The sequence below is a fragment of the Pollicipes pollicipes genome, unplaced genomic scaffold (genome assembly GCF_011947565.3).
Source record: "Pollicipes pollicipes isolate AB1234 unplaced genomic scaffold, Ppol_2.1 Scaffold_4740;HRSCAF=5597_pilon_pilon_pilon, whole genome shotgun sequence".
Classification (NCBI taxonomy): Eukaryota; Metazoa; Arthropoda; class Thecostraca; order Pollicipedomorpha; family Pollicipedidae; genus Pollicipes; species Pollicipes pollicipes.
The window spans coordinates 1,392,171-1,404,362 of NW_023596545.1; the positions used below are offsets into that span (position 1 = coordinate 1,392,171).

Consider the following 12,192-nt stretch of genomic DNA (forward strand, 5'->3'; position numbering starts at 1 on the left):
CACTCTGAGTCACTGGGGGTGTGACTAACGCGCACGTCCCGCACACAGGGAATCCCGATACCCTTAGCAGGTCTGTCATCGCCAACTCGACGCTCATGGGCGCGGGTCAGTCGTACATAAATTTCTCGAAATGGTTCGCAGCCTCTGCTGCGGCGGAGTGGATGACAGCGATGTGTTCTTGAGCTTCTTTGACGTGCTACGGAAATCAACTCCCCCTAGGAATGCCAGTGATTATACTATCGGAGTGTTACCGATCGAAGCACGGGCGAGCGACATATCTTGAATTATTTATTTTTACATGTCTGGGCAAAGATACTTGTTAAATAACGATGATCCTATCGCTTCGTTACACTTTACACTACGGTCGTAATTGTCAGAAAAACGTGTCATTATTTGGTCACGCGTATGTGATATCAGTGCCCCAGCAAGAGAACGATTCTGATGTTGTATGTATGTCGCACGTAGGCAGTTGCACGAGCAGGAGCGTGGGTGTGCTGAGCACATTCCTTCTTCTCGGTGACTGTCCACGGCGCCGCTGAGGAGACGGAGCTACATACCGGCTCGCGATACAGATGGTTTTTCCGTCCGCTTATGCGTTAAAGGAATGTTTCATCTCGTTGGGTATTCAATAATGATCCAGACCTGGGCCAGACGTCACTTAGCTAGCACGCTGGTGGTGGCTGTGCCATCTAATGGCGTAAGGCAGCGTGGGTGTGAGCACAAATTTCGTAAAAATTCCACCCATGCCGCCACATGATGTCATATTGTCTGCGATAAGGTGGCGCCTCACTGTGATTTTGCTGACTTCATTCGATACACGGCTGCGATTTGCTTATGGCGTTAGTAATGTTTACCAAATCCGCCATCTTTGTAAACAAAATCAGAGAGTGACGTATTAAACTAAGTCATTCTCAGAAACCAACCCGGAATCCCGCCTTGAGAGAAGTATTGCTGTTTTGTGTATCGTCGTCCGTGGTGACGTTCTTTCCGAAATACGGTTAAAAAAAACGTTCTTAAGCCGGATGGTTGGCCTTTTTATGCCAGACATGGCGCATTTTGTGGCCCTCGTATTCACGCGTACCTCATGAGATCGTACCACCTGACATTACCGCTGTTCAGCATTCCGTTTACCAGGGAGTAGCAAGGAGAAAGGTGAGACCTGGTCATAGCCTGCTGACTTTCCTGAATAGTTTAACATCATCTCCATGGTAATGGACCAAAAGAATTAACTGAAAAAGACGGTTTCTCCCACACACCTTTCGAGATGGTTGCCTTTAAATAAAAACGAAACTTTTCCGCTGACTCCAGAGTTCGTTGTCTGCCAATGGGTGCAACATGGGCAGTTCATGACCCGCGTAGGCCTCGTTCGAGCGCTGTGACGGCTGTAGATCCTCCCTGAGGCGGCTTCCGAGTCGGAGCGCACCGAACATCGCGACACACGCGTGGTAGGACAGCGATACGCACGATCGAGGAGATCTCGTTAGGCTGCTAACGAAAGCCATTAGACGTCCAAAAACTGCCCGTCTCGCGGGCTGGCGGGCCCGACCGACGACGATTCCAATTATTGGTAATGGGCGCGGCGTCCCAGCGCGCTGCAGCGCCTGCTCGTCGTCTCGGCCGCGGCGCCTTCGTCGGCGGCTGGCAGCTTGGCAGTGACGTCACTCAGCCGGCTGGCCGCCGGCCGAGGGGGCGGGGCGTAGTAGCGCCGCGGTCGCCAGGCTATATAGAGGGCAGACGCTGGCCGGCGGGCAGTAGCCAGTCGGAGCGCCTCCGTGTGGAGTGAGCAGGCACAGAGCGACATTCGCCCAGCGCCGAGTCGTGCCCGCAGCTGCAGCGCCGTCCCATGTGCAAGACGCCTCGCCAGCAGCTCGCCACCGCAGCAAGCATGACGTGTGGGGAGACCGGTCAGGAAGTCAAGCGGTCCCAGTCGTGCCGCAGTCCCAGCAGCTCTGCCGCCGCCCGCCGCAAGATCTCGCTCGTCCACTTCAGCCCGGTGACGCAAACGGAGGTGGAGCGCCAGGTGGACGGCGAGAGCGGCACCGAACGCCTGCGCAACTTCGAGTCCACCAAGCGCGGCGGCATCGTCAACCGCGGCGACAGCTTCCGTCGCGACCGCCGGAAGTCGAGCCTCAACAAGGAGGAGCTGCTGCAAGCCATCATGCATGAAAGGTGAGCCAGGGACGCGGTGACAGCGGTCGGGCGTTGGAGGCCCGCGGAGCGTAAACTCACCGATTAGGCGTTGGTTTCCAGCCTGCGTGATGAAAATCACCTGAATATGAGCCATATTTACATAGGACATTTGCAGTCCAAGATTTACTTGAACCGTGACCATGCCGGTACTTGGCTACGTGGTTACGCCTCCAGGGATACAGCGGAAGTGGTCATTTTCCAGTGCCAGAACTGGGGGTGAAAGCTAGTGCGAGATAGCGTTACAACAGCGGCGGCATGCAACCAAGCTGTTTGGGGGCGTTAAACACGAGCGGTTTTCTGAGGTTCAAGACACCTTGACCTAAAACAGGATCCAGGCGCCGCAACTGATCGCTGAGGGCGATTGTACCGCAGTGAAACGAGTCATGTGAGAGCTGACCACCGAAGGCTTGGTAAAGCGTAACTGATCCTTAGCAACAGCTCAAATCGCCAGATCTTTGCTAAAGTACAGGCACAATTGCGACTATTGCGGCTGTCACCGCCCTCATTCTGTGTGATACTCGGATGTGGGAACTTTTCAAGCCAATGAAGTGGAGCCCGACAGGATTTGAGTCAGTTGATCCCACGCGTCGCCCACAACCCTAACCTTTTCATGTTCCTGACCATGTTCATAAACATGGATGACCCACGCATATCTGCCCATGCAGACATGTGGTCCACAGTGTCTTACATGGTAGGGTATGGCAATCGACATGGTGTCGCGCTGCGAAAAAGTGATTTTAGTTTAAGTGGCCACCGAACAATGACTTACCCCTATCATTATTTATTTAGCATAGCCTCTACTTACAATGGCTATGCCTGCCAAGTATGCGCTACATTCGCCTTACTACTATATGCTTACTACGCCGTGAGAAGTCTCGTGCAGTGAATTGTCGGCTTACTGCGTCAGAGCTGATCGGAATGTGCCGTATATGGACTTGTGGCGACGTGAGCACCGAAACCTTCACTCGTCCCTGCACGCCGAGACACCATCAAGCTCGGCCTCCACAACTCCATTCCTGACCAAGATATGGTCCATGTACGTCACAGGCTGCGTGACAGAGCCGGGGCCCTCCGCTCCTCAAGCGGACTTAGATCTGCGCGGGGAAAACGAAAACAAGATAAGCCGTACTTAGCCAGTCGTCCTGGCGATCTTTCCGCCGCGATGCGGACAAAGCCGAGCCGCGGCGACCAAAGCCGAGCCTTGGCGGACGGAGCCCTTGCTGCTCGCTGGCTTAGCATCCGGATTCTGCCGCAAAGTACGTCACAGCGGCGATAACACATCGCACGAGGCACGGCAGCCGGCTGGGACGAGGTCGCTGGGCACGGGACAGGGCGCATTGTGGAGGACAGTGCGGGCGGAGCGTTGCTCCAGCGTGGCGTCCGGTTTGTTGGCTGCGCAGTTGCGCCGGCGTTCGTCGCCTGGTGAGCCTCTTCACGTGACGTGAGGCACGTCTCCGAGATTAGAGCCGGCCGTGCTGTGACCGATGTGACGTCATGTCGTGGGTCCGCCACCCTCCTGTCAGGGCTAATACAAATGCTGCCAGGCTCAACGGGGGTGGAGAGGGCGATAGCCATTTTGGGCTATTTTGGTTATCCATTTTTTCATTTATTCATTTGGACTATTTTGCTATATTTTGATTGCATCATTATGGTCAACGTTCAGGGAACAAATGTTAGGTTCTCAGGAAGGCGAAGAATGACACTCCAGTTCCCGCGTCCCTTCTGCGATCACCGCCCAGCGGCCGGGTCTGAGTTGCCGGGCGGTGACGTCCGCGGGTCTCTTTCCGGGGCCCCTGCAGCCTTCGGCCGGCGGTGACGGTGCCGGCACATTCCCCGCCGGTTAAATGTCAGCGCCGTCAGACCGGCCCACGCCGAGAGCCGGCAGCGCTGCTACAGCGTGCAGAGCCGAGACGCCGACACCGGCGCCGGCACCAACAGCAGCCGAAGCGCCGGCGCCGCGTCGTCCCCAGCCGGTGGCGGCGGGGCGGTGCGGTGGCGGGGCGGCCGGGGCCGGCGCCGGCACCGGTCCCGAGCCGTCGCCCGAGCCGTCGCCGGAGACGCCGCCCAGGTGGCCACAACGCCACCTGCGACGCGGGCAACACCTGTGCACGCGGGCGCATTGTGCGGCCGGCCGATCAGGCTGTGCGGGGCTTGTCGCGGCGCGGCGCAGCGCCCGCCGTCGGAGACGGCGCTCGCCGCCACTCACACGGCGGCGCCGAAGGTGCCGCGCCTGCGATCGGGCGCGACGACGCGAGGGAGGCGGTGCGCTTGTTACCGGTCGAAGACAGCGATGCTATTATCGGGAGAGACGGGACAGCTCAGTGATCCAATTATATCGGAGAGACTCCATCCCCTCTGCAGTCGTTAGATGCGTTATTGCCTCCCTCCCAGCGACGTAGGTGATGTATTTATGGTATATCACGAGGCAAGATGCCTTCTTACTGGCAGTCCACTCCAAATTTGATCAAAGTCCTCAGAGTGCCGGGGGCCCCGGGAGTGCCAGCGCCAGCCAACCCTAGCCGTCAATGGCCACATATGAGCCCGCTCGACGCCCCGTCCGCCCGCCGCACTCGGCTATATTTAGCCGCCCACCACGCTCAGGCAGCCTGGGTGGGACGTGACCGCCTCCGGGGACTTGAGACCGTCTCTGGGGACCGACGGCAGCGTCTCAGTGTGCGCACGTACCTGGGGTCTGGTGGCACCTCTTTTTTGACGATCACATCGTTGTCCCAGTCACGCGAACGCGTAGCGCGTGAACCATCAAACACCAACCGTGGACGAGGTCCACGCCTTTTCCGTCCGTATCTCCTCCCGGTGTGACGGCCGGTTATCGTTCGCCGAGTCCGTGGTGCTGACCCGCTCTCTCTCCCCTCGGCAGACGGGCGGAGGAGCTGAGCCTGCTGCAGCGGTCCGTGACGCTGCCCAGCATGCCGGACCCGCTGCGGGACGGCGCCAGCGAGGCGCGGCGCGTCCTGCTGCTGGGCGCCGCGGGCGTCGGCAAGACGGCCCTGCGCCGCCAGTTCCAGACTTCCGAGTACACCAACGCCTACGAACTGACCTTAGGTGAGCGCCCCGAGCCGACCAGAAGCGGCGTGTGCGGCTTCCATGGCAGGGATCAGACGGCAGATTTCCTGTGAGGGGTTTCCGACGCCGCCAGACTCAACGCCGAAGTCCTTTTGGCGCGAGAGGACGTCAGAATAAAGGCTGATGACGGGATTGGGACACAAAAATCACGCTCTTGGAAAGCTCCAACACCCCGAATAATGAACCGAACAATGGATCGGTTGACACGGTCGCGTGTCCGATGGAGTGCGACGGCGTCCCCTGTGGATCAGCGCCGGAAACCCGACGCACAGTACGGCCGGTGTGGGCCGAGCTCAGGGCTGTGACCGGGTGGAAAGGATCACTGGAAGAGGCGGGAGTCGAGCTGATTGTTTGACCAGTCTCACATGGTGGCTCCTGAGAGGCGACCCCCGCCTTCACCGCCTTTGTTTGCGCCCCGTAGCGCCAAACATAACGCCGCGTTTGCTGGAAAAAGATGAAATAGTGTTAGCCGACCGAGGCGTAACAGTTGGCCTGTGATCAGAGCGGTACTGTCGCATGTTTTGCCGAGCTGTGAGCGCGAACCGGTCGGCACAGCCCACGGCCGGACTCCTGGAAGAGTGATGGATGCTAGCATTGTCCTGCAAGCTGACAGCGTCCGGGTCTATTTCAGACTACGACGAAGAGTGGCGCATGGTGTCTGTGTGTCTGGACGGCGCTGAAATGGAGCTCACCGTCGAGAAGCAGACCAGCTCGATTTTGGAGGTGAGGAGACGTAATGACCTGGGAGAAAGACAGCCGCAAATGAGTTAGAAACCGTCCTAGTTGTTTTCGATGAGCTTGTGTGTGGGTTTAAGAGATTCTAAGGCGTTAATAAGGCACCGATAATTAGTAACATTGCGTCGACTTGTAGGGATGATCATACTCTGATAGTTACTTCCTCTCATATCGAGTTTGTGCGCGCGTATCGCTGCGGCAGGCTTCCAATGACTGCCGTCGCCTCCGCTTCCGCCCATCGTCCTATCCATTTGTAACGCGTCACCACGCCACCGCCTTCCGTCCGCTCCGTCGCCCTCGACGCCGCGCACGTGCCCTCCACCCCGTCGCCTTCGACGCCGCGCATGTGCCCTCCACCCCGTCGCCCTCGACGCCGCGCACTTGGCGGCGCTCGCCCGGCGCGTGCTCGCTCCGTGCCCGACACGAGGCTGGCCCGTGACTGACCCGCACGCGCCGTCCGCGCAGATGCCGGACGAGGCGACGGTGCGGACGCACGACGCGCTGATTGTGGTGTACAGCGTGACGGATCCAGCGTCGTTCAGCGCCGCCCGCGGCCTCTGCAACCTCATCCGCGGCTTCAACGCGCGCCGGCCCGTCATCCTGGTGGCCAACAAGAGCGACCTGGTCAGGCTGCGGAAGGTCAGCGCCAAAGGTACGTGTTGTTGGGTAGGGGCGGGGTAGAAGGCGTCTGTGCGGTATGTGCTGGTGTGATGCAGTCTTTTTGCGCTCGTGCGTACTCGGGAGCTAGTGTGTGAGTTAAGAAAATGAGAGCGTTTGCAACGTCAATGCTCAGTTGGTAAAGGTATGTACATACATATATATATATATATATATATATATATATATATATATATATATTATTGGTGTATGTGGCGCACGCATCATTTGTGGTTACCTGTTGAATGTTCAATTCAGTGGTATGCTGCTGGGAGCACCAGTTATCGGCATGACGAGATCTGTAGTTGATTGGCAATTAATGGAGCTTTTCCGCCTTTACAGAAGGCAGGTCACTGGCTGTCCAGTTTGGCTTCAAGTACATCGAGACATCGGTGGTCATCAACTCCAATATCGACGAACTCCTAGCGGGCATCGTCGCTCAGATTCGGTTTTACCACCAGTTCGAAGACCCCAACAACGCCGTTGAGCTCGCGAAGAGCGAACGTCGTCAGCAGAGGAGAGACAAGCGCATCAAGTCGCGTACGCTGCCGTCCACCATCGTCAAGGAAATCTTTCACAAGGTCATCGGCCAGAAAGAGTCGAAATCCTGCCAGAATTTGCTGACGGTGTAGGCTAAGACTGGATCTGCGCGTATAACTTCATTTACATGAGAAGTCACCCATTCATTGGTGAATGAAGTCATGGTGCTGATACATCGTCACATCCGTTGTGTGTGTTTATATGCCAAATGTATTTATAGGAAACCATGACCTTGTACCTACGCCAAAGTTGTGACCTGTGTGCGTATGTATTTATGAGCGTCAATTCGTGGATAAAAAATACTACTGAAGGCGAGTGAATATTTAAAAAATACCCTTTGTTTACGAGTGTAAGATTGTGAGTGTCAGATTGTCGATATCATTCTGAATTCATGTGTCCCTAGAACATACGTGTAGATTAAGAAGGATTTAATGACCTGCGCCCGTTTTATGTGGGTGGAAATATACATATGAAGTTTGAGAATTGCGCGTTACTTCGAGCGTATACACGCATTATTACGTCCATATTTAAAGGACGGTAGATGGCTTTGTTTCTCCCCGTATATTTTTTGGCGTGTGGTGACGAGGAAGAAAGCACCTCGGTGACATGAACCCATTAGACGTTCATCCCAGAGTAACACTGGCAGCGGCACTACAAGGACAGTACATCGCAAATGTCAAAGAAAACACGAAATTAATTGCGTGATAATTCAACTGTATGCCAATGTATACAGTCGTTTGCGTACACCTGCTGCACTACTGGAGGACGCCAGCCAAAACACGCAATGTGCTATCTGCCATCATCAAAGGCAGGGAAGAACGCGAGTGCTGAAGAGCCAATGGCTTCCACGGGAAGACATGACGTGAAGGCGACGAATCCAGCGCGACGACAGAATGTTCGGCAATGTATCCGTGGTCTATAAGAGAAACCCTGGCATATTGCATGTGGGCATTGCGTTTTTTTTTTACTGCTTGTATTGGCCGGTATACATTTTTTATCTACTGTACGCATTACACTGAAAACGCGGTCCATCTGATAGAAAAAAAAGCCTTCAATGTGGTTTATTAACAACGGTTTGTCGCCAACACATATTCATTTCTTTGCACACAAATGAGCACCCGCTGCTTGCTTTTCTGCATAGGTTCGGTCTCAACAACGGGAACCTCTAAGGAGCCGGTCCAGTCACATGTCCCGCACTTAAACCACAAACCTCCGTCGGGCGAGCTTTCGACCTATATATGGTTATAGGTGATGACTGATTTTAAGAATGGTTATGAACCTCAAGACTTTAATCACAGTATTTTGTATTCACAACTTCAATTTGATAGGAATTGGGCGGAACACAAATCGGTCCAGTTTTACGTATTGTAGAAGAAGCAGATAATTGAAACTAAACAAACGGTTATCTAACCCAACAATTTCCGAAGAATTAAATATTTATACTTATGTGCTTATCTTTCGCGGTATTGCTGCTGTGGAACGCCAGAATAAAAGCATCACTATTATGTGCTCGCATCCCATGGTACCCACGCTTGACCAAAAGTTTTCAGAATCATTGCAGTGTTAGACAAAAACTCCTGCCAAGAAGTGAGGCTTTATGCTAGCCGGGACGGCACACCGCAAACACGCTATTTGAGGGGACCAACCCCTTTAACCCCATCATCTCGCTTTGAGGCCACATTGACTTCATGCGATTTTGCGGCTGTATTACAAACCGTCACAGGTAATAGGATTAGTGGTTTCTCTGTACACCAGCTCCACACAACTTGCGAGAAATTGCGCTCCCTGCATCATCTAGGGGCGACGACAGGTGTGGTTTTAGGAGAAATCGCAGAACTTTCAGAACGAACGTGACCTGAGCAGTCGGTTTTCTCTAATCCGCCCATAGTTGACCAGCGTAAGTAAGGGATTCGAACCCAGGACCGACAGGCCCGGAGCCAAGCGTCCTAACCACTTTACCGCCATCGCCCGACTAACAATTTTGGGGACGGGGAGTGGTGGGGTTCTTTATATGAGATAGTAGTTTACTTACGTTGGCCGCACGCGAAGGCACATTCAGCATCTGGCGATCATTCATTCCGTCACGGCGCGATATCGCCACATCACGAGCAATTGAAACAACTAGGCGACTTGTGCAATTTCCGGAAACAAATTTACCTCGGAAGCGACATGTGACGTCATCAGTGGGATGCATTCCAACAAGCTGACGTACGAAGGAGTCGTATGACTCGGACTTTTGCTGCGTTTTTGAATCACCCCGATCGGTTGATTGGTTTTGGCGATATTATGTGGAGGCTTTAAATGACGCTCTAGCAAATGTACGGCCCCTTGGCTACCACACAAGAGTAAGTCTTGCATACTTTTGTCAAGAGGTTTCAAAAACTCTCATATCTGTTGGCATCGAATAATAGCACGAGCCAATGTTGTAACGGTACGGTTCGATGCTGATGAAATCTTTTTGGGGAAGGTTTGCGTAAATACTATCAATTTAAAGAACTTCACATAGGATGCGATTTCAAACTTGTGGGTTACAGACAAAAATATTGATCTTCACACACGTCATTTCACGTCAAACAAACGTTAACAACCACATATTTACCCTGATTAAAAATGGGTTCTCGACCCGGTGCGGCAAAATGCCGCGCTTTGGATATTGTACCGCAGTATTGTTGCATCCAGCGCGACGCACAGCGCGACACATGGGATATCCCTGCGGCGACTTTGGATATTGTGCCGCAGTATTGTTACACCCAGCGCAGCACACAACGCGACACATGGGATATCCCTGCTGCGACTTTGGATATTGTGCCGCAGTATTGTTACACCCAGCGCAGCACACAGCGCGACACATGGGATATCCCTGCTGTGACTTCGGATATTGTGCCGCTGTATTGTTACACCCAGCGCAGCACACAGCGCGACATATCGGATATCCCTGCTGCGAAACTCGACTTGCAGGCCGGACAAAGCTTACTTCAAGCATTTCATCTGAAGTCTTGTAAAATTAAAGACCCAATACCCCATCCCCGCTCATTTCCCCATAGACACTTATATCATTTTTCCACTGTTGTACTGATCGGGGATCTGAACGTCTACCATGGAGTAGTCTCATGGATACGCCACACGCCAGTGTGGTATCTGTGAGTAATCTGGTCAGTCAGCTGCCTCACGTGCGATTTAGTTAGGCCACCACACTGAAAAAGACCAACCAAAACCTGATGAGCTAAGTCACGTGACAAACATAAGCCGTATGCCCTGAGATCTTGTCGCCTTGCTAACCCCAAGCTGGTAAGTACTTTCTTTGTCAACTAAAGCATAACAGCCCTCCAGCAAATTAAACACAAAACCAAAAGAAGCCATCGTCAGTAAAACCAATTTGTCAGGAGGTGCATCGGCCTAGCCAGAAAACATGACTGGCCCGGGTAGGTGACATGACCAGCCGGGAAATGAGGATGTTCGACATTCCTCACACCGAGGTGTGGACTTAAATAACCACTCTTGGAGGCGATGCAATAAAGCCAGGACGCATTTAGACGAGACGTGGTCGTTGTGGGCTGGCGACGTTAACAAGCATTGTGCCACGTTATTACATGTGTTTCGGCCCACACGCGCGCTTTAACAGCTCTTCGGAAATGAGACGAGTGATCACTGGTGAATAGAAATAAAGGGATCGCTTAACCGAACGCATGGCGTGCGATGGTGCAACCGAGGCTCACTACGTTCACCGTCATATTATTTTGTGGGACGTTTTTTAACTAAGAAGATTCTAACACTTTCATTTCTTCGCTCTATAAACGGTTAGCACCATGTCGCGGAGTTTCACAAAGGCGAAAAAATTGGCTCACATCATCACACCAGTGGCAGGGTCTATTTACGATAACACTCGCATCACTCATCCAGACTTTGCACCATATCTTGATTGTTTTGTTGAAATTCCCGTTCGGTTTATAGCATTCCGGGCCAACAATAATTTCAGCCTAAAAGCGGCCGGTATCATTGGTGAAGTCATAAACGGACGAGTCACCCGACCCGCACGTCTGTCAGCTCAAAAACGAGTTGCTTGGCATGTTACCCAGACATGCTGTTTTACTGGCGTCAGTTTCCGCGCCATACAAATTCCGGCTTTTGGTGGCAACGAGCTGTAATCTTCTTTTTGGGCGGATTGGTGTTGTCAGGCCTGTTACCATGTAGTCCTAAAATTGTCAATGAGCATGGTAAGCACTTTCAAATAATAGTGCATATATGGTCTGCCTGATGTCGGGGTTCATTGTGCAGAATTTATGATCACGAACGGAGCCGGCCGAATAATATTTTATGTTCGTGAAAACGTTTTATGCGCGTCTGCTTCAAATAATTAAAGCTCAAATATAGTGTTTTGAGCATAAGTGGAGTAATTATAAGGAATATCAAACAGCCCGTGTTATTTGTTTTTCCGCGAGGAGGTAACAATATAGAGAAATAAGTGAATTGGTGGCGTGGCTTGAACAGAGAGATAGTGTGCAATATTTGCTTGCTACTCGGTGCGCCGATTCGATGTTATTTGCATGTGATGTTGGAATGGCGCTTTAGGCATGATTATTGGTAAGTGTCCGATTTCGCAGACCTAATAAGGCAGATTAGATATCTTTTGCTCAAATATATGCTCAGTAATGAGGCCAGAGTCATTATGTTTCACTCTGCGGCTTTCCAGGACGAATTAGCAAACGCAGAACAAGAAAAGAATGCTCCTGCGATCACTTTATTGGTAAACGTCTGATTTCGCAGACCTAAAGTGACCGCAGGAGCATCCTTTCCTTGTTCTGCGTTCGCTAATTCGTCCTGGAAAGTCGCAGAGTGAAACATAATGACTCTGTTCCTCGGCCTAATTACTACGACATGAACATAAGATATCCAATCTGCCTTGCTGTCGAGCCTCCTTACAGCAATCCTTTGCTGAAGGCATCATGCTTTTCCACAGGTTTCGCCGCTGACGACGGGACACGTTTT

At 52.8% G+C, this 12,192-nt stretch overlaps 1 protein-coding gene across 1 annotated transcript; it reads left to right on the forward strand.

The window, feature by feature from the left end:
- Positions 1-1,760: 1,760 nt before the first annotated feature.
- On the forward strand, positions 1,761-7,689 carry LOC119098697 (GTP-binding protein Rit2). The gene is made up of 5 exons (XM_037221695.1): positions 1,761-2,169; positions 5,069-5,253; positions 5,906-5,997; positions 6,475-6,661; positions 7,009-7,689. Exons 1-5 carry the CDS (start codon positions 1,844-1,846, stop codon positions 7,296-7,298), a joined length of 1,080 nt encoding a protein of 359 aa, XP_037077590.1. The 5' UTR covers positions 1,761-1,843; the 3' UTR covers positions 7,299-7,689.
- Positions 7,690-12,192: the final 4,503 nt, after the last annotated feature.